The 27,954-nt window shown below is 38.9% G+C and overlaps 2 protein-coding genes and 1 pseudogene across 3 annotated transcripts; all 3 read left to right on the top strand.

Annotated features, from left to right (window-relative positions):
• Positions 1-69: 69 nt before the first annotated feature.
• Positions 70-8,052, top strand: limk1b (LIM domain kinase 1b). The gene is made up of 15 exons (XM_053647932.1): positions 70-363; positions 2,156-2,294; positions 2,661-2,770; positions 2,966-3,139; positions 3,224-3,329; positions 4,070-4,236; positions 4,385-4,574; positions 5,020-5,106; positions 5,198-5,329; positions 5,453-5,512; positions 6,215-6,280; positions 6,676-6,847; positions 6,957-7,012; positions 7,103-7,260; positions 7,351-8,052. Exons 1-15 carry the CDS (start codon positions 320-322, stop codon positions 7,508-7,510), a joined length of 1,821 nt encoding a protein of 606 aa, XP_053503907.1. The 5' UTR covers positions 70-319; the 3' UTR covers positions 7,511-8,052.
• Positions 8,053-9,687: 1,635 nt separating this feature from the next.
• Positions 9,688-15,889, top strand: LOC128621923 (septin-5-like). 2 transcript variants are annotated; one of them, XM_053647936.1, is made up of 13 exons: positions 9,688-9,812; positions 10,078-10,131; positions 10,280-10,305; positions 10,401-10,655; positions 10,864-10,960; positions 11,884-11,970; positions 12,056-12,179; positions 12,260-12,394; positions 13,350-13,467; positions 13,574-13,675; positions 13,754-13,850; positions 15,252-15,455; positions 15,666-15,889. In XM_053647936.1, exons 1-13 carry the CDS (start codon positions 9,791-9,793, stop codon positions 15,872-15,874), a joined length of 1,530 nt encoding a protein of 509 aa, XP_053503911.1. In that variant the 5' UTR covers positions 9,688-9,790; the 3' UTR covers positions 15,875-15,889. The 2 variants fall into 2 exon arrangements, with proteins under 2 accessions (XP_053503911.1, XP_053503912.1); XM_053647937.1 differs by lacking the exons at positions 9,688-9,812; positions 10,078-10,131; positions 10,280-10,305; positions 10,401-10,655; positions 10,864-10,960 and adding exons at positions 10,968-11,320; positions 11,724-11,739.
• Positions 15,890-20,311: 4,422 nt separating this feature from the next.
• LOC128621924 (septin-5-like) lies at positions 20,312-27,161 on the top strand (annotated as a pseudogene).
• The last annotated feature ends 793 nt before the right edge of the window (positions 27,162-27,954 follow it).

Below are 27,954 nucleotides of genomic sequence, written 5' to 3' on the forward strand. Positions count from 1 at the left end.
CCAGAGCAATCTGACATACAGGGGGTCAGCTAAAGTTAGGGACAGACACAGTGACACGGTCAGTGTGTGCACAGATTAAGTTCTCCTTGCATACACAAGAACATTCAAATTCATCTGGTGTGCAACCTCGTAAAGAAAGACAGATACTCAGTAGAATTCAGACGTATTTGGAGCGGTAGAGAGAGTATTTCCGTACAGCTGGTGTTTCCTCTCCTCCCACTTACTCTACTTCCCCTTTCATGTAGTGTGAACGAGAGAGAGGGAGAGAGAGAGAGACAAAAAGAGAGAGCGTACTAACCGGTTCATACTACTGAAACACATGTCTCAACAGGACGAACGTTACATGAGAAGAAGAAGCGCAAGGTAGGCTGCCTCACAACTCTGTTTGAAATCTCAAATCTCACCAAATCTGTTTGAAATCATTCAAATGAGCGATGGTCTACTTCTGATGTTTGTCTTTTTACAGTTACATTAATGCTGTGTAACAGGAAATGGTTTACACTTTTCATTCTTCAGGTCACATCCTGCAGATTATTACTATAACTCCTAAATTGTGACCTAAACAACGTGCTTATGAGAGTTTACATTTTTCTTTCGTATGTTTGTGTAGTACAGACAGATCGCGCACGTTAATCAGATCCAGCTTGTCTCGCTGTTGTCTCCCCACCTCTTTATCCATAAACGCCTGCTCTGATACAAAAACATGACACGGAACAGAAATAATGTCTGATCGTGTGCCGGGCTGGTGGGTAATTTTAGTTTGCTTGAAAAAGGGCGTTTTCTGGATTTGTTTTTGTTTTTTTCTGAAGAAGGGAAATTTGAAGAATGTTTACATGAGAGAAGTACAAATGGGAGGAGACAGTTGACATTCAACCCGAGATTACAGCAAGAAAAAAAGACTGCGGTCTGTTTTCAATCCACTGTGAGCGGAAGCACTAAAGAGCAGCAGCACTAAAGAGTTGATGAAAGAGTCCGTGCCATGCCCGGGGTTTCTGTTTGGTAGAGAGACGAAACAAAAGAAAAAGCGATATCTATAGGAAGGGGAAATTTCCTGTACAGATGTTACAGAGTTTGGTAAACATCCCCTGGTGCTGTCAACAGTTCGTTTTGATGACAACACCCGTAAATGATCAGTGATCATCAAAGATGCAAAATATGATATGAGTTAGAACTTAAATATCTATAATTGTGTCTGAAGCCTTTTCATTAATATGAATAGCAGCATAGTAACAATAGCACAGCTCACAATTCCATACATTTAAGACTCCGTGGAAATGCTAATTACCACTTTTGAGTGACCAAAGATTTTAAAACTGGTGCTATTTGGCAAACATAAGCTGATGTTGTATTTATTTTCTTGCCCTTCTAGATGTTGCACAGTTGTGTTGCAGTGTGCTCCCTACCTCATTTAGCTCCATAGAGTTATTATTGCACCTAGTGGTCAGAAATGGGAACTGCAACAAACACTAATAGAGGCCCATTGAGGCACGAATCATGGTGCCCTCTCATGCTCTCTCTATGAACATTTTCAGCGGTGAAGGAGCAGCAGACCGGACTGTTAATGACAGGGTTGTCAAGGTCGCTGTTTTTAAAAATGCCTAGGGGCCTCTAAGAACTTGATTTGCTTTAGCAAATAACCAGAATTAAATCTAATATACTTCAACAAACAAAGGCAGTGTGTAAGTGCAGACAGTATGTCTATGATGTACCCCACCTTTCTACTGTAAGATATGTAGCAAAGATTAGGAGAAGGAAAGGAGGGATTATGGGAGTGGATAATGTGTGTACATCAGAAAAGCGTGTGCACCAGTGACCTGGTGACCTGATTCAGATGTAGTTGGGCTATGATATTAGTACACTGGTGACATGATACACCTGCTGTATCAAACACAGTTGAACAAACGTTCCTCTAAAACCACTCAAAACAAGCTGCAAGACGGTACGCTGGATGACTGTATGTTGTCGATTCTCAACTGCCTATTACGGAGTTACTCTGAAAACTCAGTAGATAGCAGCCTATAGCATAAGTCGATTGGGATAGCCTCTTGACTTCATTTAGTTTGAGGCTATGTCGTTATTAATGCCGTCCTGCAGCACCAAAATGTAAGGTCACGAGCTGCTCCTGATTCACTCCTTGTGTTTTCACCACATGAAGGTGCTGCGAGTGTAATTCTCCACTCTCTCACTGGTACTATGAAAGAGATGGACAGTATTTCTGCAAGAAGGACTACTGGGCTCGCTTTGGAGAACAGTGTTGTGGATGCTCAGAGATCATCACCACTGGCGTCATTATGGTAAGAACATGTAATATAGCTACAAAAATCCAATTAATGATACTCTCACAAGATTACTTAAGACACACAGTGACTCTCGAATTAGTTTAGTTGTGAATGTATAGAGCTCGTTTATCATGATCCTATAATATTATTGTGGGGATCATTCATTTAAGGCCCTAGCTGTTCTCAAATGACACACAACTCTTTCTATTCATTCTCATTCTCGCATCCTTTCATTCATTGTACAGATCCAGCTCATATTTCAAGTGCTGATGTCACCGCCACCCTTCCCTAATGCTTGACCTCTACATCCTCTCTTTCATTGTGTTTTGCTTTGAGTTTTTGTTTAAAAAAAATAATAAAATCTGCTTCCTTCCTCCGTAGGTGGCGGGAGAGCGCAAGTATCATTCAGAATGTTTCATCTGTGAACAATGCAGCATGTTCATTGGAGATGGGGATTCATACACTTTAGTGGAGCATTCCAAATTATACTGGTTTGTTTGGAATTAAGACACATTATAGAGAAATTAATTTAGTGTAATGTGTGTATGGGTGATATGGATGCCGTTCATAGACCTTTTAAATGTAAAGAACAAATGACATTCACTGTTTATATACATTTTTAATATTAATATCTTAATATTTCCCATGATGTGTCCAGTGACTGTCCTTCTTTACCTCGTCTTTAGTGAGCACTGTTATTATCAACTCGCATCAGCGAGGCATCCAGGGTCAAGTTCCAGGCTTCCTCACACTGTGGCTCTGGTGTCATTTCCTCCTTCAGCAGAGAGCAGGAGCGGTCTCTCATTCGCTGTGGATGAGTGCCCTGTCAATGGAAACAGCCCCATTATCAAAATATCCCAGTGAGTCTGCATATTACACAGCACCAGCTTTTAGCAACAGTCTCTCTCTATCTTGCCTCATTCTGCTCCATCCACCTTTTCCAGGTTAGATACGTCCAATACCAGTCCTGAAATTAAGGAAATGATTCATGTTGGAGACTCTGTCCTTGAAATCAATGGACTCTCAGTCCAAAACATTCCACTCAATGAGGTAAGATATCATGTACATAGTGTAATATATCTTATACCCCAGTGCTGTCGAAATTCTCTAATCTGATTGGTCAGAAGGTAATTATTTTCCAATCACAATAGTTCCAGCCACAAGGCAAATTATAATAATGTGCTCATTCTAATACGCTATTGTTTCTATAATAACAAACACTTGTGTGATGGATGCTCAATACAAACATGTGTAAAATGTGTACAGTTGTTGATATGGTGAGGGTTTCTCTAAGGAGAAGTGTTTATTTGACGTTGATGGAAGGAGTCTCCAGTGTCAGCACTTTGTAACAGTCGGAAGTAAAGGTGTAAATTATGATATAGAAAAGCCTTCAGGACAGAGTGTTTGTAGTTTCTCAGTAACGTGACAAGCAGCGTTTTTCCCCCCCTAATTAACGTCAAGAAAGAGTAAAAACAGAAGCTGGTTAGAAAATAAACGTTTATAGCTTCTATAAAGTAAGTGATAAATGGCAGTAACTTGTTTCACCAACATACCACAGTATTATGGGTAGCTATAAACAAATAAAACCTACATCACACTTTAATTTTAATTTTTTTTTTAAAATTGTAAGCATTGGCAAATTGCTGTTGTATAACATGAATAAAACACGTCAGGATTTGGTGTTATTGGAAAATAAGACCAACCTGTCAATGATTATTTTTCTTTAACATCGCACCCGTCTTGTTTTATTCCTTGGACATGATAATACATCGCGTTTTAATCTCTAACAGATTGATTCGATGATCCATGACATTGAGCACTGCCTGAAACTCACTGTTGAACACAACCCTGATGGCCTTTCTAGTCAGGAGGATCAATCTTGTCTGTTGGACGAGGAAGCAGACCAACCAGGGAAATTAGACTTCCACAGTATCCGCCACCGCTCCAAACACATTATGTAGGAACGAATACAGTCAAACAAAATGATCATTTATTACATGTCAATGTTATGTTTATGAAATAAAAGTGCCTGGAACACTTTTACTGACTTACCTACTATGATAATAATTTTTCATAATCTCTGACGTCACTTTGTTCCTGTGTAGGCGCAGTTGCAGCATTGAAAAAAGCCCCTGTTCACAAAGCTACTTGCTGCTGCCCTCTCACAGAAGAAACCTTAATCGCTCCGTCTCTCTGCGTGTCGATCCGGTTGACAAAACACAGCGCATTTTCCGTCCCTCCGACCTCATATATGGGGAGGTTCTTGGCAAGGGCTGCTTCGGACAAGCCATCAAGGTAAAGAAAATCCATCCATCTTCTATACCGCTTAATCCTTTTCAGGGTCACGGGGAACCTGGAGACTATCCCAGGGAGCATCGGGCACAGGGTACACCCTGGACAGGGTGCCAATCCATCGCAGGGCACAATCACATACACATTCACACGCCCATTCATACACTACGGACACTTTGGACATGCCAATCAGCCTACCATGCATGTCTTTGGACTGGGGGAGGAAACCGGAGTACCCGGAGAAAACCCCCGCAGCACGGGGAGAACATGCAAACTCTGCACACACAGGGCCACGGTGGGAATCGAACCCCCGACCCTGGAGGTGTGCGGTGAACGTGCTAACCACTAAGCCACCATGCGCCCTAAAGAAAATCCAGCTACACTGAATTACAACAAAGAGCCCAAAAGATAAAGTTACATTAACAGAGTTTTTACCTCTGTTTATCAGGTGACACATCAGCAAACAGGCGAGGTCATGGTGATGAAGGAACTTCTTCGTTTTGATGAAGAGACCCAGACAACATTTCTCAAGGAGGTTTGCGATCGTTGTATTATGTTCATGTATCGTATATCTGATTTCTCAACAGGGTTTCCACTCAGTGTAACTTGATTTACTGTCATTCTAGGTAAAAGTGATGCGCTGTCTGGATCACCCAAATGTCCTGAAATTTATTGGAGTTCTTTACAAAGACAAGCGAGTAAACTTAATCTCGGAGTATGTGCCAGGAGGGACTTTGAGGGAAACCATACAGAAAATGGTCTAAACACATTTCTGATCCATGATTTTTTTTATATTTGGGCCATATATTGTATTTTTAAAGCAATAAAAAGTGTGTGGTGAAATGCCAATAAGCAATACATTTTTATCAACTATCCAACAGGGCAGTGATCATCCATGGAAACTAAGAGTAAGCTATGCAAAGGACATTTCTGCAGGAATGGTAAGCACTTATAGTGACAAACATAGATTCCTGTGCTTGTATTTATTTCAGATTGCAACAATATAATGCAAATGTATGTGTGGCAATTTGGGGAAAAGTTGTTGGGTGTCACTGAGGATGAATTCTGTCAAACTGACAAAAAAAAAAGAAGAGGTTTTTATAGAGAGTTTTTTTCTCCTTATAACATTTTTTCACACTTAACTTTAAGAAACAGTAAATATGTTTCAAGAAAATGACGTGGAAATGTTTTAATTGATTAAAACAATTAATTAATTTGAACTTTAATTCATTAAGTCTAGGCTATTTTCCTGAGAAAGATGTATGCCACAGTGAAATTTACATAGGCCAAATCAATTCAGTTTGTAATCATATACCAGATACCAAAATGCTACAATGTGAAAGTGGTATCAGAAATTTTTTTTTTTTTTTTTAAATAAAAAATGTTCATCCTTTTCACTTTAACCATAATTTTAAAACATTATTTCTGGTTGAGATGCATCCAACAGAGAAATAAATTCCAGTCCAGGAATTAAATTAGTTTTCAGAACTATACTATAAAGTAGAACATGAAGGGTTTTCCCTGGCCACCCACTGAAAATAAATAAATTAATAAATAAATAAATAAATAAATTTGTGAAAGGCAGTAACGAAGACCAAATGGATCAACTTATCAGTGCAGACTGTCTTGTTTTCTTCGTTTAGGCATACCTGCATTCCGTGAATGTCATCCATCGAGATCTGAACTCACACAACTGCCTTGTCAGAGAGGTGAGGATGCAAAACAATCATGAAGCTTAAACTCTTTTTCTAAAATGGATTGGCTCTGATTGGCTGAGCCATGAAGCCACACCTGTGACCGCACCTCAATAACTGAGTTCTGTATTAGTGCACCGGGTTTTAAACCAAACAAATCATTTCACTTATGCTACTGTATAAAATGTACAGGATACCCTAATCATTGTCCATTACGTTGCTTAGCAACCAAAGCTTACTGTTAATAGATTACATTGTGTGGCAGAAGAATAGTTTATTGTAAATATTCATGCATTCTTTCAGCTTCAGTAACCATTTAATCCTGGTCAGGGTTACGGTGGATTTGGAGCCAGTCCTGGGACTGGTGTGAGAATTCCTAAGAACGTTATAGTCTTGGTTTATATTTACAGAACCATTCTGTCGTGGTGGCAGACTTCGGGTTAGCCCGACTCCTGAAGGAGGATAAATCTCAGACAAAGAATTCTTCTCCTGAGCAAGCATCAAAGCTGAGTAAGCCACATAGGAAAAAAAGATATACAGTGGTGGGGAACCCATACTGGATGGCGCCCGAGATGATCCGCGGTGAGCCACGGCAACCAACCAAACAGACTAAAACATGCACAGATTTTTCATGGTCATGAGCTCTATTTTTCTTCTTCTTATCATGGTCATTTTTCTTCTTATCTTTAAGGTATTAGCTATGATGAACGTGTTGATATCTTCTCCTTCGGAATCATTCTCTGTGAGGTAACCAATTATTAAATATTAATTAGATATACATTTTTTTTTTTTTAAAAAAACATACAATATAAACATATATTTGTTTCTTTGCACTAGATTATTGGCAGAGTGTATGCTGATCCAGACTATCTCCCACGCACTATGGAATATGGACTAGGTGTTAAGGAATTTCTAAAGCGCTACTATCCAGCAGAATGTCCATCAGCCTTCTTTCCTCTTGCAGCTCTTTGTTGTGACACAGAATCTGAAAAACGGTAGGGTTCAAATCTATTTCGCTTCTGCAAAATACAGACATGCAGATGACCAGTTTAACCGTTGTTTTTTTTTTTCACTTTCTGTTCTAGGCCCTCATTTGCAAAGCTAGAAGAATGGCTACAGAGCTTGCTGATGCATCTGGACATCAGGCTTCCTCTAATCTCAGAAATAGATAAAGTGCAGAAAGCTTTTTGGGAAAACCACAGCGATCGTCAGCATGAAAATGGTTTACAATCCGAACAAAAATAGAGGCGAGAGTCATGTCAGGAGCGACGCTGTGGATGATTATTCATCACTGTGTTTGAAGAAACTGTGGACAAGCTAAAACAAACTGTGAAGGGACAATTCGTTCATGGATGTGGTCATTTCAGGACAATCTTTTAATGGCCATTTTTTACTGTAGAAATTGGATTTAGCAATAATAAGGGAGCCTGTAGCCATGTAAGGTAGTAAGTGAAAAAAAATATAAGAAATATTGATCAAATTAAGCTAAATGCTGGAAGTAAACAGGATTTTAACTTATAAAAAAAATTAACTTATCAAAATGTGAATCATTGCATAAAACCAGGTACAACCTGGCTAATGTATAGTTTTAACTTTTTTTTTTTTTTTTTAAATGTTAGCTAATATCTACACATAATTTATTTATATGAACAATGTGTTGTTATTATTAAGTGCAGATTTTTTAAAACTCCTAAACTTTGTACCATGGTAAAATTCTTAAAGATTTTATGATCCTGAAATAAAAACCCATTTCAAATGTTCAGAAATGCACCATTTGTTTACTGTGTATTCTACTTCTATTTTACTACCTAGTAAAATAGTTCACACTATATGTTTCAGCTGTCTAATCAGTTACACTGAATAGTAATTTAAGACTGTAATACAAGAACTACAGTTGGGGAGGAACCTGATTGGAGTAGCTACTCATGTATGTGTCACTGGATCTACAGTAATCTCATTAGCTATAGTCTTGGTGTTGTTGCAGACAACGTGTTTCTGTTCTAGAAGAAATCGTCTACCAGCAACGCCAGTGAGAATCCAGACTTACATTATGGTAAAAACCTGCACAGAAATATGATTGCCTGATTGGAGGGCTAATCGAAGTAAATCTGGAGCTGCAGGGTTACTAGGTATTGCTTGTTGTCCTGTTCTCACAAAGATATGCTAACTCCTTCACTAGTCCAGGGGCACCTTGGAGTATTAAAAGGAAAGATGGGACAAAGAGACAAAATAAATCCTGTATAACATAAAGAGTAATATAATTTCTACCTACCCACCCACCCATAGATCTACCTATCATTCTCCCATCCATCTATACATCCATTCTCCCATCCATCCATCCATCCATCCTTTAGCTTACAATTGTCAGTTTGTCTTTAGGTTTTTCGATATTTTCACTCTATAACGTTCATATTTCCCAGTATGTAAAAAGAAATGGACTACTATTGTTTTTCTTGCATTTTTTTCCCCAAGAGCTATTTAAAATTTAAATTCAATCTCTATACCCTGCACTGTAAAGCTTACTGTCTTAAATATAATGTTTGGAGTCTATGTTTAGACATTTCTTTAGATGATTCAGTCAGTTATTGGTGTTACGCTTACTGGCCAATTTCCCTAAATGCTCCATAATGTCACACACTAGTCCATAAGTCTTTTCCCTAATAGTCCATAAAACGATGCAAACTATGCAAATAACTATTTTAATGAAACCAAACTGTGCACTGTCTTTTAAATGGATTATTAAATATTAAATAACAAGATTTTGTTAAAGTGGTATGTGAACGTCTGATCACTGCGTGTGTTATCACAATAAAACAAGTTAGTTAAATCCGACTAATTCTTCACTTAGACAGTTAGTGATGGGTCAGATCCTTTGGCTCAGCTCATTTAGAGTCAGTAAGAGTCGACTCTTTAGGCTTCCAAACGGGTTGTCATGTATGTCCTAAACATAATTCAGAGGTTTCAGTGCCATATCTAAACAAAGAGAGCAAACGAACAAACAGCTCAGATGTCTGCGCTGATCCGGAAAGCATTTTGAAAGAGTAACGTCATTGCCTACAAATCATTGTTACTATTATTATTATTTTAATCTTATAAACTAGCTCACACGTGCGAGTCGGCTCTCAACGTTCAGCTAAAAGAGCCGGTTCACAGAGCCGACTCGTTCACGAGCGACACATCACTACTCGTAATACATTTTTAAAAATTGTAATACAAATAAATATTTTATTTATGTATACTTCAAACAAGTTACGTTTCATTCTGATTATGATTGATTATGATGGACCTGGCCGTAAACTATTTCTATGATTCACGCTGCAAAACTCGATTCAAATTCAAATCATAACGAATCAATAGATGCTTCCAGAAGCACTGGAATCAAGTTGGCTTGACGTTGGACGTTCGATATTCGCATAATTTCCGAATTTCCGCGGATATCGAACGTCCAACATCAAACCAACTTTATTCCAGTTTGAGAAGCTCGGACTAACGGACTGATTAGACAAGGCTAACTAGTGTGCAAATATGGATCCAATAGATAACAAAAGTGAGTAGCTCTCTAGGCCTATGTCTGTATTTTCAACACAATCATTAGTGTAGTCCTTGAATATTATAAATATAATTTAGAAATGGACTAACTAATTTCTACAGCTCGATAGAAGAGAAGCTAAATAGCCAAAAAACAAAAACAAACAAAAAAACCCTAACTAGCTACATTGCTAAATAGCCAGATAAATACTTAGCAACGCAATAAAAACGTTGTCCTAAGTATTTCTTTGTGTTTTCCTATGTTTTTTATTTTTATTTTTTAGATAAACATGAAGATGCAGATCTTGAAGGTAGCAGCTACCTGCTGAACGTTACAGGTGACCCAATCATTAGAAAATTTAAATCTTTATAAACACACCAATTACTGTTTGTCACTTTGGTGATAAATGCTCCTAAATGTTGGTTAGGGATGTGATTTTAAAGTTCATACTGCTGAAGAGCTCATTATGTTCTTGTCCTCTATAGATGCTGAGTTGGGAGATCAGTTCATGGTGAGTTTAGGATAATCTACACACCCATAGCCTACACATTACCTCATCAACTTCACCTGCTTGTTTAATGGAAACACTAAACACTTTCATTCCAGCATACCAGCTCTCCATTAAAAGACAGGAGTGAAGGTGAATTAGAAAGCGGCTTCAGAGATTCTTGTTCTGATGAGGCCAGTCAGGTCACAGAGAGCAAAGTGGAGACCCTCTCCAAGGGCATACTTCGTTATACGTCCCCCTTGCCTATGCACAAGTGGGTTCATGTGGGGGATCCAACTGATGACGACACTTTTCCACTGTTAAACAGTCCATTTACTCCCTGTGGATGCTCCAATCCATATAAACACTTAGAGGTACCAGTACACAAACAAAGCACCAAACCTTTTTTTCCCCCCAAACAAAAGGGCAATCAAACAAACAAAAAAATGCACATAAATGACACACAATTCAACAAATGAGAAATTGTAATGTGGTATTGGTCACTTCCAGTTCTCACAGTGTGCATGCTGAAAATAGTTTTAAGTGTGTAGTTAATTATTCATCTCTCTATTCTGTTCCAAGGACCAAGGGAAGGAGTATGTCGGTTGTGCTGCGCTGCTGTGCCAAGTCCAACGAAAAGCAGTGAAAAAGGGATTCGAGTTCACGCTGATGGTAGTAGGTAAGTATACATATACTAAAAAAACATGGGGTGCCTCAAAGCTCCAGGGTCCCCAGGTCGATCCTGAGCTCAGGTTACTGTCTGTATGGAGTTTCCTCATGCCTTCACGAGATTCCTCTGGGTCCGTCTCCCAAAAACAGCCCGATACACCTGTACACCTGCTCATTCATGCAATTATCCAGTCAGCCAATTATGTTTGTTGCAGCACAGTTCATAAAATCATGTCGGTACTGGTCAAGTGCTTTAGTTAACGTTCACATCAAAGATCAGAATGGGGGAAAATCTGTGATGTCAGTGACCATGGCAAGAGTGTTGATTGCCAGACAAGCTTCAGAATGGTGTGGAAAAACAAAAACAAAAGTGAGTAGCGGTTTTGCATGTAGAAATGCCTTGTAGATGAGAGAGGTCAGAGGAGAATGGCCAGACTAGTTCGAAGGTTGGAAAAGGTCCAGGTGATGACCCTGACCAGGATAAAACAGTTAGTGAAGATGAATGTACTAACAAATGTACTGCGTTTTTCAGTGCAGTTTCATTTATCATCACGACAAATCACAACAAAACCAGCATTTTCATTTCTCACTAATTTAGCCTTAGGTAACATTTTAGCTACTAAGAATAATGAGTTTCTATATATATATATATATATATATATATATATATATATATATATATATATATATATATATATACACACACGTGTGGTTTACTGAAGATAAATTGGCGATATAGTCTTATTCATTAAAGGGAATTAATTCGTCCACAGCGAGCAGTTTATAGAGGTTAGAGCTTTTACATGTTCGAAGTATAATTATGCATTGCTCTTGTCATACACAATATTCATGAGAAAACCACTCCCATTTAGGGTTACAATGATGGCAAAAATAATGTAAAAACAAGTTTGAAAATGTCTTTCATGGTTGCAGGTGAGTCTGGCTTGGGCAAGTCCACTCTTATCAACAGCCTCTTTCTCACAGATCTGTACAAGGAGCGGACTCTTCATGACGCTGAAGGTGGGGATAATCATAATGATAATTTGTGTGTAACTCCGCTGCAGTTTCACAAGACTGATCGGAAAGACATTTTGTCTGTGCACAGAAAGGATAAAAAAGACTGTAGCAATTACCAAGAAGAGCGTAGAAGTCGTTGAAAAGGGAGTTAAGCTACGGCTCAACGTTGTGGATACTCCAGGTTTTGGAGATGCTCTCGACAACACTGACAGGTAGTTTCGAATTTAAAGCCCAAGTAGTAAAGAGCAATTATAAAGCAACGTGACTAGAAGTTGTGTGGTTGTGCCCTTAGCTGGAAAGCTGTGGTAGATTATATTGACCAGCAGTTTGAGGAGTACCGAAAGGCAGACATCCGACTAAACCGTAAGAAGATTCAGGACAATCGGGTGCATTGCTGCCTGTATTTCATCTCGCCTAATGGACACGGGTAATAATCCTGATTTTCAATGTGTTTTTTCTTCATGTTTCTTTTTTTCTTTTCTTAATGAACCACTATGTACTGTAATATATTAATTAATAGTGTTAACTCTCTCATTAATAGTGTGGCCAGAATTTAGTTTTGTACCTTAAGTTAGATATACACTACCGGTCAAAAGTTTGTGGACACTCGACTGAAATGTTTCTCATGATCTTTAAAAAGCTTCTGATCTGAAGGTGTGTGATTAAATGTTTGAAATCGTCGTCGTAGACAAAACTATAATCGTGCCGACGTGTTCGTTTCTTTCATTAGAAAACTAACATTTTATTTACCAAAAAATTATTTATTAAACGGACGACTCCGGAGCGAAATATTCCGAAAAGCAGCCGATAAGCATCCGGCGTCGGTGGGAACTCCTTTAATACTGTTTAAAAAGCATCTCGGGGAAATTCCTCAAGAAATCGGGTGAGAAAACGCCAAGAATACATTTCTGGAAATTCTAGGCCAAAAGGGCGTCTACTTTGAAGATGCGAAAATACTCAATTATATTGATTTATTTATTTATTTATTTTTTTATCACAACATAATTCCCATAGTTCCATTTGTGTTATTCCTATTCGACTCTTTACATGTCTTACGACACGTCCACAAACAGTGCGGAAAAACAAGGTCAATAAATAACCTACAGTTTATGACTCGCACATTTTACGATTTGACCACATTCATTCGGGGAAACAAGGGAAACCCCGACATGTTTGACATGTCAGCCCATCTGAACCCAGTACCCGTTGGGTATTTTTGGTGATTGTTAGGTATTAGCCTTTGAAAATGAGCATGCTTTTTTTTTCCCCAGGACATGCATGATTTCTATATTCTCCCATGCACATAGACGCTGATGCACTTGTTTGTCAGGATGATTTGAGGAGAATATTAATGTGCTCTTGGTGTTCCTCTGTTGTGGCAGACTCAGGCTGATGGATATCCAGTTCATGAAGGCACTTCATAAGAAGGTCAACATAGTGCCTGTTCTGGCTAAAGCAGACACGCTCACTCGCTCAGAGATTCAGTATATGAAAACCAGGGTGAGAAAAATAAATGTCAAATTCCTCTTGGCAAAGAAAGGCAGATGCTAGGATGTTAGAATGATTAAGAGTATATTTTAGTATATTTAGCCTTTTCTCCCTTCAGATTGTGGATGAGATCGATAGACACCAGATCAAGATCTACGACTTCCCAGAATGTGACTCAAGTGACGATGAGCTCCTAAGAAAGCACAATTCTTCCCTTAAGGTACATCTTGCCTGTGTAATGATGCGCTCTACGGGGTCATATATACACAGAAGTTTAATTCTCATTGTGCTGTTTTAGAGATGCATACCATTCGCAGTAGTTGGGAGCAACACAACAGTGGAGAGCAACGGCAGGAAAGTTCGAGCTCGTGTTTATCCATGGGGTGTTGTGGAAGGTACGTGGTACTGGATGGATCATCTGTGATTATACGGGGGGGAAAAAAAAAAAAAAAAAAAACCACATTCAGGGTGCATTCACAGCAGTTAGTCCATTTGTCTGAGTCTAAATCAGAGAGAATTCGATGCATTTGGTTTTGCTGTATGGTTTGGTTTGGATTCATAGTGCACATAATTAAAAATGAACCAAAAATATAAAAGAAAGGTGACTGAGATGCACGTATGGTTTAAAACCTACTCGTAAAACTTGTTCATTCGTTGGTCGGTCAGAAATACGCGGACGGGACAAAGATAAACAAACCTTTGCCAAATGCGTGTAGAAATCACGAAAATCACCAAATGCATGAATAGATAACTATACAGATGACTAGTTTTAAATGTCTCGGGTATCATAGTCAGTTTGCACCGTGCAGCTCAGTTTAGCAGAATAGCAGCGTCGTAATACTCATCGTTTACTTCCAGTAACCGGGACGATTCAGGGCTGGTCATTTTGGTCCACACCCGAGTGCGATTTCGGTGTTCTCGCCTGTCTAACCAAACCACACATAGGTGGAAAGACACCAGGGTTTAATTGAAACAGAATAAACACCCTTAAATCACATTTAAATCAGCCGATAGATAACCGATTATTCAGAGCGATATCGGCCGATACGATAGTTCTGACTTTTATATCTTCTTTTAAATGAATAATAATTAATTCCACAATTCTGAAAGAAATGCAAATAAAAACTTTATTATCTCCATTTCAGCAAGTTGTTTCACAGTAACTGGTCTCATAAACAGAAAACACATTACTCACATTAACATTAACACATGAACTCAATTCTGAAGATTAAATTAAGATTTCTTAACTCATTGAATGTTTTAATTCCTATTAACATTGAATTCTAAAAAAAAAAAAAATAAATTAAAAAAAAAACAACCTCCTGTTAGGCTCATATTCACTCACCACAAACAAAAGCATTTCTAGTTCATCATTGACATTAAACTGGTACTATATTGGCCTAATATAACCTTTTTTTGATTATATTAACTCATTAACTGCATATGAAATACACTACAAATATATTTTTCTGTGCAATATATACTACTTTTTTGTCATTCAACTTCATTTAAATCTTTCAACGGCGTACTGGCCCTTTAATTCAGCGTGAGTAGCGCGGGGGTTGTGGGATTAGACCCTATGATGTGTTTTCCTGCCCTCTTTTGTTGACGGGATATAATCGGGCCTGATCGTCGGATGTTTTTAAACTATCGGCCGATAGTGGGAATAATAGCCTTTATTGGCCGATACATCGGTGCATCTCCAGTTAATAGTATTGTAAGACATCTCTCATAGTATATATTTCTTTCTCAAGTAAATTGCTTTCCATTTCTCTTCATCACATGTCCTCTCGAAGTGGAGAACCCTGCTCACTCTGACTTTGTCTATCTGAGGAGCATGCTGGTACATATACACATGCAGGACCTGAAAGAAGTGACTGAGGACACGTTGTATGAGAACTACCGTACTCAGATCATGTGCCAAAACAAAGACTCTGCTAATCGGGTAGGAAACCATGCTCTCAGAAGCTGCCTTCAGCCTTTGATTCATTATAAAGAGCATAAGTAGTTAATTTAACTGTTTTTTTTTTTCCTTCTTCTTTTTGTCCATTTAGGATGTATCTTAAGGATATATTGAAGGAGGAGCTTTGTTATTATTGTTATTGTTCCAGCAGAGTGTGGGGTGTAAATAAAATAAAAATAAAAAGTTGATTGCGGTGCTTTTCATTGCTTATTGTTCACTGTGTAACTGGTGTTCCTGCTGCTTTCAGGTCGTCCTGCGACTCTTTTCCAGCCATTTCTCAAAAACCAAAGTGTCTTTCCCTTTACTATATTTGAACAGTATCATAAACGCACTCTATCAGATTTAAGGCAAGACGCAAGAGGTGAATTGTTTTTTAAAATAGATATAATAATTCATCAAAAAAAATTCATCAAGCGTGTTTTAGAAGCAATAACAAAACAATACTGTCATTTCTAATGAGTTTGGAGAGATGGGATGGTTCTTGGACCCTAACTTTGTATGCTCCTTTATAATCTTTTATAAAAAGAAATGCTTAATCCTGCTACAGCGGCTCCATTCTCATCATCACACGTCTTCTCGAAGTGGAGAACCCTGCTCACTCTGACACTGTCTATCTGAGGAGCATGCTGGTACATACACACACGCAGGACCTGAAAGATGTGACTGAGGACACGTCGTATGAGAACTACCGTACTCCGATCATGTGCCAGAACCAAGACTCTGCTAATCGGGTAGGAAACCATGCTCTCAGAAGCTGCCTTCAGCCTTTGATTCATTATAAAGAGCGTAAGTAGTTAATTTAACTGTTTTATTTTTTTTTTTCTTTCCTTTTTGTCCATTTAGGATGCATCTTAAGGATATATTGAAGGAGGAAGACACACTTCTGGGAATATTGCAAGAACAAATAAAATGTCAGGAAGAACGCAATTACCAGGACCCTTATTTCCAAGGAAGTCTTCTTTGTTTGAGTTTATGCTAACCATGTTCACACGTAAATTTCTGATGTTACTATTTATCCTTCACCATACAGTATCCACTGTTTTTGTTTAGTCAGCGATGAATACATTTGAGCAAGTAATAAATATTTCTGGGTTATAAGAGTTAATACCATTGTTTTATGCGCATACGGCGTGTCTACATTGGAATAAAATATATGGCATCTAAAAAATAGTAACTGTAGCAAAAAGGTATCAAATCTTAAGTAATAGTAAGACTTTTTTTGGGGGGGGGGGTTAAAAGGCAAATTGAAAATATGTAGGAAATGCAACACGACAGGGTATGCTGTTCTAGAAAAATAATCTAATGTTCTAGAAATAATAACTTCATATATTGTATAAAATAACCAATAGGAACAATTATAACAGTAAGGAAATAAAAAAAATTAGAATCCCAACTTATACACTAAACAATTATCAGAACACCACAGTATATGTACACTACACAATTATTAAGTTAACACAACATCCTTCAAACAAAGTGGTACTCAAATCAGATCACACTGAACTACTCACTTAACTAAACTCGAGTCTTGGTGAGAGGGTTCACAGTCCCTCGGTTCACCGAGCACCGAGTCAGTGCAGTCCGAGTGTCCTCCGACGAAGGAAACAAGTGTCAATGTGCACACAGTTCTATCTGACCCCTTTGGGCCAAGGGAAAATAAATCAAAGCTCTCGGATGCAGCGTGCTGAAATTGCAGCCTCCTAGCTGCAATCAGGTTCTAGATCAAGTGGGCGGGGCTCACCATCCATTACTGGAACAGTTTCTTCGAGGTTAATCCAGAACCTTCGCCGACGGGTCGGACTCCACAGTATCTGCGGTCAATCGACATTAAAACCTGACCTACATGAGAGCGGTCACACAAAATCACTTAACAGCTAACTATTAACATGGTCAGCGTAACTGGAGTTAATATCAATAACTCAGTAACCACATTCATTATACACTTCATAATTTAACTGCGTGAATGTAGGGCATGAAAACTAGCTATCCGCTAATATTCACTAACATCAGGGTTTCAACAGTTACTAGGCCTCAAGGCGTAACGGTTAGTTCACTCAATTTAACATTAGACATAAAATATAATTAAAACATGCATCTCAACGGAGCTACTCCACTTACAGTCGTAAATACAGAATACCATGAAATACCCTGTTTTTATCACTTAATATATACATAATTTATTAACAAAGATAAGGCACCTTAGCCGTTCGCATACAGCTAGCTTACAGCAATACGAGACGCGGCGGCGGCTAGCGCCGTTTATACCGAGGTCAATAATCCAAAATGGCGGATATAAACTCACAAGTGTAAGAGAACGGCACATTACTCTAGCATGCCTTCCAACTTAGACTATTTCGTGGCACTTTACACTGTTGGTAATTTACACTCGTAATAGCAGCATCAACACACCACTATGATGACTCAGCTACTACTGACATTCCTATCTCCCGCGCTAGCTGAGAGGCGGGCTCAGCCATCCCATTGGCTGGAATGTAGTAACTCTCACTCCTACAGGCTGATGTCCTAACAGCACCCTGACCTCGTATTGGATGATACTAATAGTCAGTCAGGACTTATTTCGCCCGCCTCTTCTTTTCATCTTCTTCTTTTTGTTTTAATGGCGGTTGGCAAACCAGTTAAGGGTGCATTACGCCACCTACCGGACTGGAGTGTGGGCAGTAGATTGGCAGAAAAAATAAAATAGTAATAATAATAATAATACCAAAACAATACTACATAAGTTAAAGAAAATAAAGAGATAAATAACTATATACTAGATATTCCTACTAGATTACTAAAGTCTCTCACTTATCCCAGTATTTTATAGATAGTTTATTAGGGGGTGGTGCATTTTCCCAGATGTTTTCCCCAGCCTCAGGACTTATTTATTTATCTAATCTATTTATATCTAAGTTTTACCCCTGGGTTACAACAAGTTTTGTAAAAATAATTTTAAAAAAAAATGTAAAATATTTTCTTAGTAGCCTTTGATTATGTGGAGCGTCCGCCGTACAAGTCTACGAATGAGTTGTTACTATAGAAACGATACCATATTAGAACAAGTGCATTAATATAAACGTTTTAAATAATTGTTTATGCTGTGGCCGGTACTGCTGTCACAATTGCAATTATAGAAAATGAATCAACACCTTTTGACCAATCAGATTTGAGAATTCAACAATGTGGTATAAAGTATCATCTGAGATTTTGTAATACTTTCTGGGTAATGGATCCCTAGGGCACCCTAGTCACACTAGGGATCCCTTAGTGGTTAGCACGTTCGCCTCACACCTCCAGGGTCGGGGGTTCGATTCCCACCGTGGCCCTGTGTGTGCGGAGTTTGCATGTTCTCCCCGTGCTGTGGGGGTTTCCTCCGGGTACTCCGGTTTCCTCCCCCAGTCCAAAGACATGCATGGTAGGCTGATTGGCGTGTCCAAAGTGTCAGTAGTGTATGAATGGGTGTGTGAGTGTGTATGTGATTGTACCCTGCGATGGATTGGCACCCTGTCCAGGGTGTACCCCGCCTCGTGCCCGATGCTCCCTGGGATAGGCTCCAGGTTTCCCATGACCCTGAAAAGGATAAGCGGTATAGAAGATGGATGGGTGGATGGATGGATATATATCCAGCTAGATATACACTACTGGTCAAAAGTTTGTGGACACTCGACTAAAATGTTTCTCATGATCATAAAACCCTTTTGATCTGAAGGTGTGTGATTAAATGTTTGAAATCGGTGTCGTAGACAAAAATATAATCGTGCCGACGTGTTCGTTTCTTTCGTTTGAAAACTAACATTTTATTTGCGAAAAAAATCTTCTTTTTGTTTTTTTTTAAACAGACGACTCGGAGCGAAATATTCCGAAAAGCAGGAGATAAGCATCCAGTGTAGGTGTGAACTCCTTTAATACTGTTTGAAAAGCATCTCAGGGAAATTCCTCAAGAAATCGGCCGAGAAAACACTAAGAATACATTTCTGGAAATTCTAGGTGAAAAGGGCGTCTACATTGAAGATGCGAAAATATCAAATTATTTTGATTTATTTGGGATTTTTTAATCACAATATAATTCCCGTAGTTCCGTTTGTGTTACTCCAGAGTTTTAATGACTTTATTATTGTTAGAGATAAAGGAATCTCAGATTATGTCTTTCAGTCCTCCGTCATGCCTTTTCAGACTTTCACTTCTATTAACTTTTAGTTCTGTGCTGCTATGAGCTAGGAAGTGTGGTTTACCGTAGAGCGTTCAGGCCTGGGGGGTCTAAAATGAACACACACTGACACATTGCTGTTCACAGAGACATCCCGTTTATTTAGTCTAGAACAGGAGTATTTATACACATTGATAACAGCATTGCGTAGTAGGCGGGTTTCTACTTGTGCAGGTGCAGACAGATTTAGACAAAACACACAGCACACTACGAAAATAAGTCTTTTCAAGATATAGAAAATACATGTGTCAGCTATAAGAAAGGATGGCAGTTGATCAGCTTATTCAAAGAGGTAATTAAATGAACACATTCATCATAGGTATCTGATAGCACAGAGACACACAAACAGAAACTATAACCCAGTATTCCCCGTATCTAAGGTGTCTTAATAGCAGTTCATAATGAGAATTTCCTTTCAATTATTATTCTAAAATGTGGTTTAAAAAAATAAATAAACAATGAGTGTGTCTAAACTTCTGACCGGTAGTGTAAGTAGACACTGGAAGAGCTAAATTAACAGAAAAACTAACAGCGTTTTGCCGTGTATAAGACGTGAAAACCGTACAGAAAATCTCAGGAGGTCATTTAATCCCCACGGAGCACAAGCACACTGAGGACCGACCGAGGCGTTGAGAAGCACAAAGAAGACGGCCACGCATCTGGGCTTCGTCGGCGTTTCTGGACGGATGGATTATCCAAGACCGAGCACGGATCGCTTCATCAAGGCGATGTTCAAACGACGTGGTGAGAAAGCGTCTATTTACTTTTTTCATTCACAATCTTATTCACGTTTAGTCTTTTTAAACGTTAACATTCATCCATGAAAGATTCTACACAATTGCCTACTGTAATCGATATTTCATTATCCAACAATCATTTTAACACTATTCTAGCCGTCAAAAATGTTAAATGGAGTAAATGTGCAGTACATAAAAAGAGTAAGTCTTGGGCTTACATACCCTTAAGAATTATAGTGCTTTCATGCTTGAATGGTTATGTTGTCCCTGTTTTTTTTCTATGCTTACACATGCACTCGGCCTAGAACCTGAGGTATGGAAACAGTGAATTGAGTTAAGTTCTCATTTGTGTTTTGCCCTAGATGTGAGCAAATGAAAAAAAGAGGCTGCCTCCTGAACCCTGTCTCCAACGTCTTAATGCAGCTCAGTGAATTAGGTGTGAGGATTTAATCCTGCTACAGCGGCTGCTCACTAATCGGAAGTGACAGAATGAATACGCACCACTTTACAGGACTAAAAGCTAAGAGTAGTAACATACGGCACTTTCAGAGCAAGTAGGACTCTAAAAAAAGAGTAGCCTGTGAGGGGAAACCACTTTTGGGTTTTGTTATTTAATATACTTTAATATACTTCCGGTGCATTTACCCACACCACGTCTTTTGACTTCGTACAAACAAACAATACGTATTCATAAGCATTAACAAAGAGATGTTTAAGGAAACACTGGATCATACGCACAACTTTCTTTCAACTATCGCCAGAGTTGTGTTTTTGTTTCGTCTGACCAGAGTATATTGTTCCAGCAGAGTTCTGATTCGTCTGAATGTTCACGTGCAAAGTTAAGACGTGCTTCTTTTTTTTAAGCAAAGAAGATTTGTGTGGGGTGTAATAAATAAATAAATAAATAAATAAAGTTGATTGCGGTGCTTTTCATTGCTTATTGTTCACTGTGTAACTGGTGTTCCTGCTGCTTTCAGGTCGTCCTGCGACTCTTTTCCAGCCATTTCACAAAAACCAAAGTGTCTTTCCCTTTACTATATTCGTGTTTTAGAAGCAATAACAAAACAATACTGTCATTTCTAATGAGTTTGGAGACATGGGATGGTTCTTGGACCCTAACTTTGTATGCTCCTTTATAATCTTTTACAAGAAGAAATGCTGTTGTTTATAGCTATTATGAGATTATTTTTATTAGTGGAAAGTGGACTGCAAAATAGAAATACGTATGTCCTTAATGTCGATAAACTTCCTGTGTGCGTCGATCAGTTGTCCAGTTTATCTATAGAGGATCCAGAGAATGCAGAGCTGGCGAATACCCTGAGAGGTCTGCCCCCCAGAGCAGAACACGCGTTTCCTAGCCGAGAGGCGCATGTGACGGACAGGGACCCGGATGGCAGAGCCGGTCCTCACAACCCTGGCACACCCACTCTCATGCGTCGAGTGGGGAGGAACCCGCAGGGATCCGAACCAGACCTGCTGCACCGCTGTCACTTCAGTTCCACCAGCTCTCTAGAGTCTCCGCTTAGTCCTTCACGATCTAAGAGCCCCTGGAGTAGACTAGATCCTTATGATTCTCCTGAGGTAATGTTTGAAATCTTCAAGAGAGGGTTTGAGACGAGCATGTCAAGGTCTTGTAATATGTCTGTTAGTCTGTAATCATTCTGTGTAATTGTGTTAAGGATCAAGATAAGGAATATGTGGGATTTGCAACACTTCCCAACCAAGTACACAGGAAATCAGTGAAAAAAGGCTTTGCCTTTACGTTGCTGGTAGCCGGTGAGTTCACAGCATCTTACAGCAGTTCGTATTAAGCGAGAAGAACGGTCACAGTTAAAAAGTTCTTTTATTAACACAAATTACTTTATAACTGTTTTATAAAAATCTCTCTAGGGGAGTCCGGTTTAGGAAAGTCCACGTTGATCAACAGTCTTTTCCTAACAGATGTCTACAAGGACAGGACACTGCTGAATGCTGAAGGTAACTCAGAAAGCTTTCATATGTGAAACTACCACAGTTTTGTGACTTAAATTCATATATCTATTGAATATAAGTTATATATTATGTCTATTATTTCAACAACTGAAATATTTTGGACGCATTAATGTTTCAATAAACAGTAAATGTATATACAGTGGTGCTTGAAAGTTTGCGAACCCTTTTGAATCTTCTATATTTCTGCATAAATATGACCTAGAACATCGTCAGAGTTTCACACAAGTCCTAAAAGTAGACGAAGCGAACCCAATTAAACAAATGAGACACAAATATTATACTTGATATTGGAACGATCCAATATTCCTCAGTAAATAAACGACCAAGTGTAATATTTTTGTCTCATTTGGTTAATTAAATACCGGATACTGGATTTTTGATTTCCACGATTTCAGATGTCAGAGTTAAAGCTGTTTCTTCAAGTTTCACGTGCTTCGGGATAATGTGTGCGTTATCCGCTCATACAGAAAGGATCACTAAAACATTGGAAATCACCAAACATTCCATTAGCATTGAGGAGAAAGGTGTGAAGCTCAAGCTCACCGTCGTGGACACGCCAGGCTTCGGAGATGCTGTCAACAACACTGAGAGGTAACGATACAGTATATGGCCAAAAGTTTGTAGACACCTCTACGTCACATCTCTTCCACAATTGTCTAGGATGCCTTTGTTTGTATGCTGTAGCATTACAATTTCCCTTCACTGGAACTAAGAGGCCCAAACAGTGCTCCAGCACGATGATGCCCCTGTGCACAAAGCGAACTCCATGATGACATGGTGTGTTAAGTTTGGAGTAGTAAAACTCCAGTGTCCTGCATAGAGCTCATATTGACCTTAACTCCAGTGAACACCGAGCGCACGCCAGACCTCACCCGACATCAGTGCGATAAATCCCCACAGCCACGCTCCAAAATCTAGTGGAAAGCCTTCCCAGAAGAGTGAAGGTTATTATAACAGTAAAGGGGAGCTAAATCTGGAACGGAATGGTCAGGCGTTCACAAACCTTTGGCCATATAGTGTGTAGCAGGCCAAAGCCATAGTAGTTTTATTAAACGTGTGTTTTGATACTCCTGATAGCTGGAAGCCCGTAGTGGATTTTGTCGACCATCAGTTTGAGCAGTATTTCAGGGATGAGAGTGGGTTGAACCGCAAGAACATTCAGGACAACCGAGTGCATTGCTGCCTCTATTTCATCTCACCATATGGCCATGGGTAAAAAAAAAACCAAAAACAAATGTATTGTATTAAGAATTTATTACTTAATTATTCAATTCTGATCTATTTATCATAACCGTGTCTCCAGCCTCAGGCCGGTCGATGTGGAGTTCATGAGGGCGCTACATGAGAAGGTCAACATAGTGCCAGTGCTGGGTAAAGCAGACTGCCTCACATCACTGGAAGTGTCACGGAAGAAAAAAAAGGTGCGTATGTGACCATCTTGTGTTCGGGTCACAACAGTGTGTGGATTTTATGACCGAGCGGCTTTAAGTGCCCTGCCTTATCCAGATACGAGAGGAGATCGAGAGCTTTGGGATCAACATCTACCAGTTCCCGGAGTGTGACTCGGATGAGGACGATGACGAAGTTAAAATCCGAGATCAAGACCTGGAAGTGAGCAAATGATAAGTACTTTAAATGTCATGCACCAAAAATGTTGATTGTTTACATATTGAGTCAACTCAAGGCCACCATTATAATCGTAAAACGTACTGGAATTCTTTGTATTCTTTCTCTTCTGTCGTGTGTTTGCCATTAATTTGAGGTCTGATCTGTCTGTCGTGTGCTCTCTTCACTGAAGGACAGTGTTCCCTTTGCTGTAGTCGGCAGTAATGTTCTTGTTGAAATCAAAGGCAGGACAGTCCGAGGCCGTGCGTATCCTTGGGGTGTGGTCGAAGGTATTTTATAACCGAGCACTTTCCACTTTTTTTTTTTTTTTACTTATACTTTGTACGACTGAGTAGGTCTGTCACGTGCAGGGAAGTTTATCTGACACATAATTTGGAATTGATAATTAGAGATCGACCTATAATTGGTTTTCCCGATATTTAAGCATTTTAACATAATCGGTTATCGGTTTTGTAGTATCGGATCCACCGATAAATGGCGCCATCTTGTGGACATTTTAAGAATTGCATGAAAGACCGCCATAACAGCCATTAATGTACAAATATACACGTGTTACATAAATGTTTGATATGCATTTTAAGCCGCTTGGTGCTAAGAAATAGATGCGATGCAATAAACACTGTATTATAGCAATCAAATTCAGGACATGTTGTTTATGAAAAATAATCAGCTTTAGGACGATAACAGGTATCACACCACCCCACTGTTGATTACTTTCCTATAACAGCACACCCCATTGTCCTTTATTTTTAACTTAATGTACTGAATCTGGTCATAGATGACCATGTTTTAGCCAAACCACTCAATATTACTGTTACATGCCAAAACAATTAAAATAGAGACTAATTAAGAATGCATGTTGTGTATACGTTAGCTACGTACAGTATATTTTTATATTAAAAAAACCAACAATTATCATTTCAGTCACAGATAATCCCATTCAGGTGGAATAATTGCGATTATGTGCTGAGATGATAATCGTGACTTTAATCATATACTCGATTTATTGCCTAATGACCCCATAAAACCTGCGCTGCATAATATTGCTGGCGATTTGTGACACTTTTTTTGTTTTTAGTGGAAAACCCCGCCCACTCGGACTTCCTGAAGCTTAGGAACATGCTGGTTCGTACCCACATGCAAGACCTGAAGGACATGACGCAGGAAACCCATTATGAGAACTACCGCTCCGAGTGCATCCGGAACATGACACGCATGGTGGTCCGAGAGAGAAAACGCAGGTCTGCACACAATACACAAGACGGCAATAACTCTCATGCTAAAGATCTACCTTCCTAACACAAGCTTGTCCACAACAAGGGTGTTTGGCTGGTTAGGCTTCCATGTGTACTCATTTCTGTACACTTTTAAAAAAACATTTCAATTCTAGTCTTCGTTTTTGTTCACATTTTTCAATTATCGTCCATCCAGGAGGGTTAAATCTACAGCCACGGTTGTGTACGCCAGCAATGACGTGTTATAATGATAACATATACATTAGAGCACAGTGAAATTCTTTTCTTCACGTACCCCAGCCTGTTAGGAAGTTGGGGTCAGAGCGCAGGGTCAGCCATGATACAGCGCCCCCTGGAGCAGAGAGGGTTAAGGGCCTTGCTCAAGGGACCAACAGTGCAGGGGCTCGAACCCCCGACCTTCCGATCAGTAACCCAGAGCCTTAACCGCTAAACCACCACTGCCCCACCATTTTATCTAGAATTCAAGGGCATAAGAAGGTCGCTGGAAAGAACCACAGATGAGTCTAGTACTACAAATGTGAACAAACACGTTAATTCATCGCGTGTTTGATTTTGAGTTCAGTTTCACTATGGGTTGAGAACAGACTTTCTGTCGTAGCTTATTTCTTTCTTTACTCATGGCAGCCTTTGTAACTATCTGAGAGAGAGCAACACAGACTTACCCCTGGTGCCCGTGGACGATGAAACAGAGCGGCTCATCTGGGAGAAAGACGAGGAGGTAAGAAAGCCGTTCACCTGTTAGCGTTCGTTAAGTGCGGCGGTCGTCAGGGGCGTACAGTAACATCCGGACAATTTGGAACGATTGAAAAGGTTTGAAATGAATCGAGGCAACGGTCATGAATCGATTGTGGATTATAACCGATTATAAATTTCAGCAAAAAAATCAATTTAAAAAAAATCGAAATTCATTAGAAATGATCATCAAAAAGGACAGATAACTGATGTGTAAAAAAAAAAAATTATTCATATTTTGAAACTGATAAATAATGTAAATAATTTAAGGTGGTGATTTGCCCATAACTCTGATGCTTAATATAGTCCTTCTGTCATCATCATCATCATCATCACCACGATAAATTACCAGCAGATTCTGAGCAAATTTATTTAAAATTTATCTCCAACCATAAACCTATAGAGCTAGAATGCTTCTCAAAGACAGTCCTTACACAGTATAATACAGCTGGATCGACCGAACGTTCCCATTTCCCCCCTCCAAGCGCAAACGTACTGTATACAGTACATTATATGGCCACACGTTTGTTCACACCTGACCGTGAGACCCGTATGTGCTTTTAGAGCGTCCCGTTCCAGATTTATTCCCTCGTCGCTGTTATAATGATCTCCACTCTTCTGGGAAGGCTTTGTGCTAGATTTTGGAGCGTGGCTGAGAGGATTTGCGTTCATTCAGACACAGGAGCGTTAGTGAGATCAGGCAACGACGTCAGGCGAGGAGGTCTGGGGTGCAGTCGACGTTCCAGCTCATCCCAAAGGTGTTCAGTGGGGTTGGGGTCAGGGCTCCATGCAGGACACCCGAGTTCTTCTCGGCCAACCTTGGCGAACCGTGTCTTCATGGACCTCGCTTTGTTTGGAGAAGGTCCACATCTGGGTGTGATGGTCAGGTGTCCACAAACTTTTGGCTAAATGGTGTATATATTATTAAGTAGTGATACTGTAGGTTTGGTTTAACTGCTGGAGTTATTTTTCTGATTTGTTCTCTGTGTGTGTGTGTGTGTGTGTGTGTGTGTGTGTGTTTGATGTGCAGCTACAAAGAATGCAGGAGATGCTACAAAGGATCCAAGAGCAGATGCAGCATGGAAAGTGAAACAGAATATGACATATCCAATAATATATATATATATATATATATAAAAAGGAGGAGAACCTGGACGATTAGCATGCAAAGTATTTGCTATGCAGTGCAGTTTGCTAACACACACACACACCAAGTACCTTCTGTATTCATTTTATTCAATGACAAACATTTAAAAAAAAAAAAAAAAAAAAAAAAAAAAGGAAAAAAAAAAGAATAAAGGACAAATAATTTTGTAAATGTAAGATTTATTATGAATAATCATTATGTTTTTATTTTTTTTATTTTTTTTTTAATTACTCTAGCATATTTCAACATCATTAGTTTTATTTCATGGTGGACAATTAGATTTTAATGCAGCCCAAAACGTACAGGCGATATATAACTTAAACTTTCTCCATAGGGAAAAATGCAGATTTTTATATATGTATATATAATATCAATGTTAGAATGAGGTCTAATGGTCCCCACCACATCATACAGTATTAGACATGGTCCCCAAAAGAAAAAAACAAAGAAAAAGAAAGGGATCAACACTAAACAAAACAAAAAAATTTGCAATCTACATGCAAAACCAGGCAACAGTGTAATCCTCAAATACATACACGTATATGTGAATGCGTGCATATCCATCACATTTAGATTTTATATATATATATATATATATATATATATATATATATATATATATATATATATATACACACACACACACACATATATATATATACACACACACACATATACACACATATGTATATATATGTATATATCATGTGTGTGTATATTATATATATATATATATATATATATATATATACACACACACACACACACACACACACACACACACACACACACAGACAGAAAATTGAAAAGAAAAATGTAAATACTAAATTTTTTAAAAA

The sequence above is a fragment of the Ictalurus furcatus genome, chromosome 18, assembly GCF_023375685.1.
Source record: "Ictalurus furcatus strain D&B chromosome 18, Billie_1.0, whole genome shotgun sequence".
Lineage (NCBI taxonomy): Eukaryota > Metazoa > Chordata > Actinopteri > Siluriformes > Ictaluridae > Ictalurus > Ictalurus furcatus.

What these genes read in the sequence shown, in the direction of transcription:
- limk1b (XM_053647932.1), top strand. Translation starts at nt 320, where the DNA reads ATGTCTCAACAGGACGAACGTTACATGAGAAGAAGAAGCGCAAG. An exon ending in TCACCACTGGCGTCATTATG is followed by an intron (nt 2,295 to 2,660) that starts GTAAGAACATGT and finishes CTTCCTCCGTAG; the next exon opens with GTGGCGGGAGAGCGCAAGTA. An exon ending in GGCGCCCGAGATGATCCGCG is followed by an intron (nt 6,848 to 6,956) that starts GTGAGCCACGGC and finishes CTTATCTTTAAG; the next exon opens with GTATTAGCTATGATGAACGT.
- LOC128621923 (XM_053647936.1), top strand. Translation starts at nt 9,791, where the DNA reads ATGGATCCAATAGATAACAAAA. An exon ending in GGATCCAATAGATAACAAAA is followed by an intron (nt 9,813 to 10,077) that starts GTGAGTAGCTCT and finishes TTTATTTTTTAG; the next exon opens with ATAAACATGAAGATGCAGAT. An exon ending in AGCACAATTCTTCCCTTAAG is followed by an intron (nt 13,676 to 13,753) that starts GTACATCTTGCC and finishes GTGCTGTTTTAG; the next exon opens with AGATGCATACCATTCGCAGT.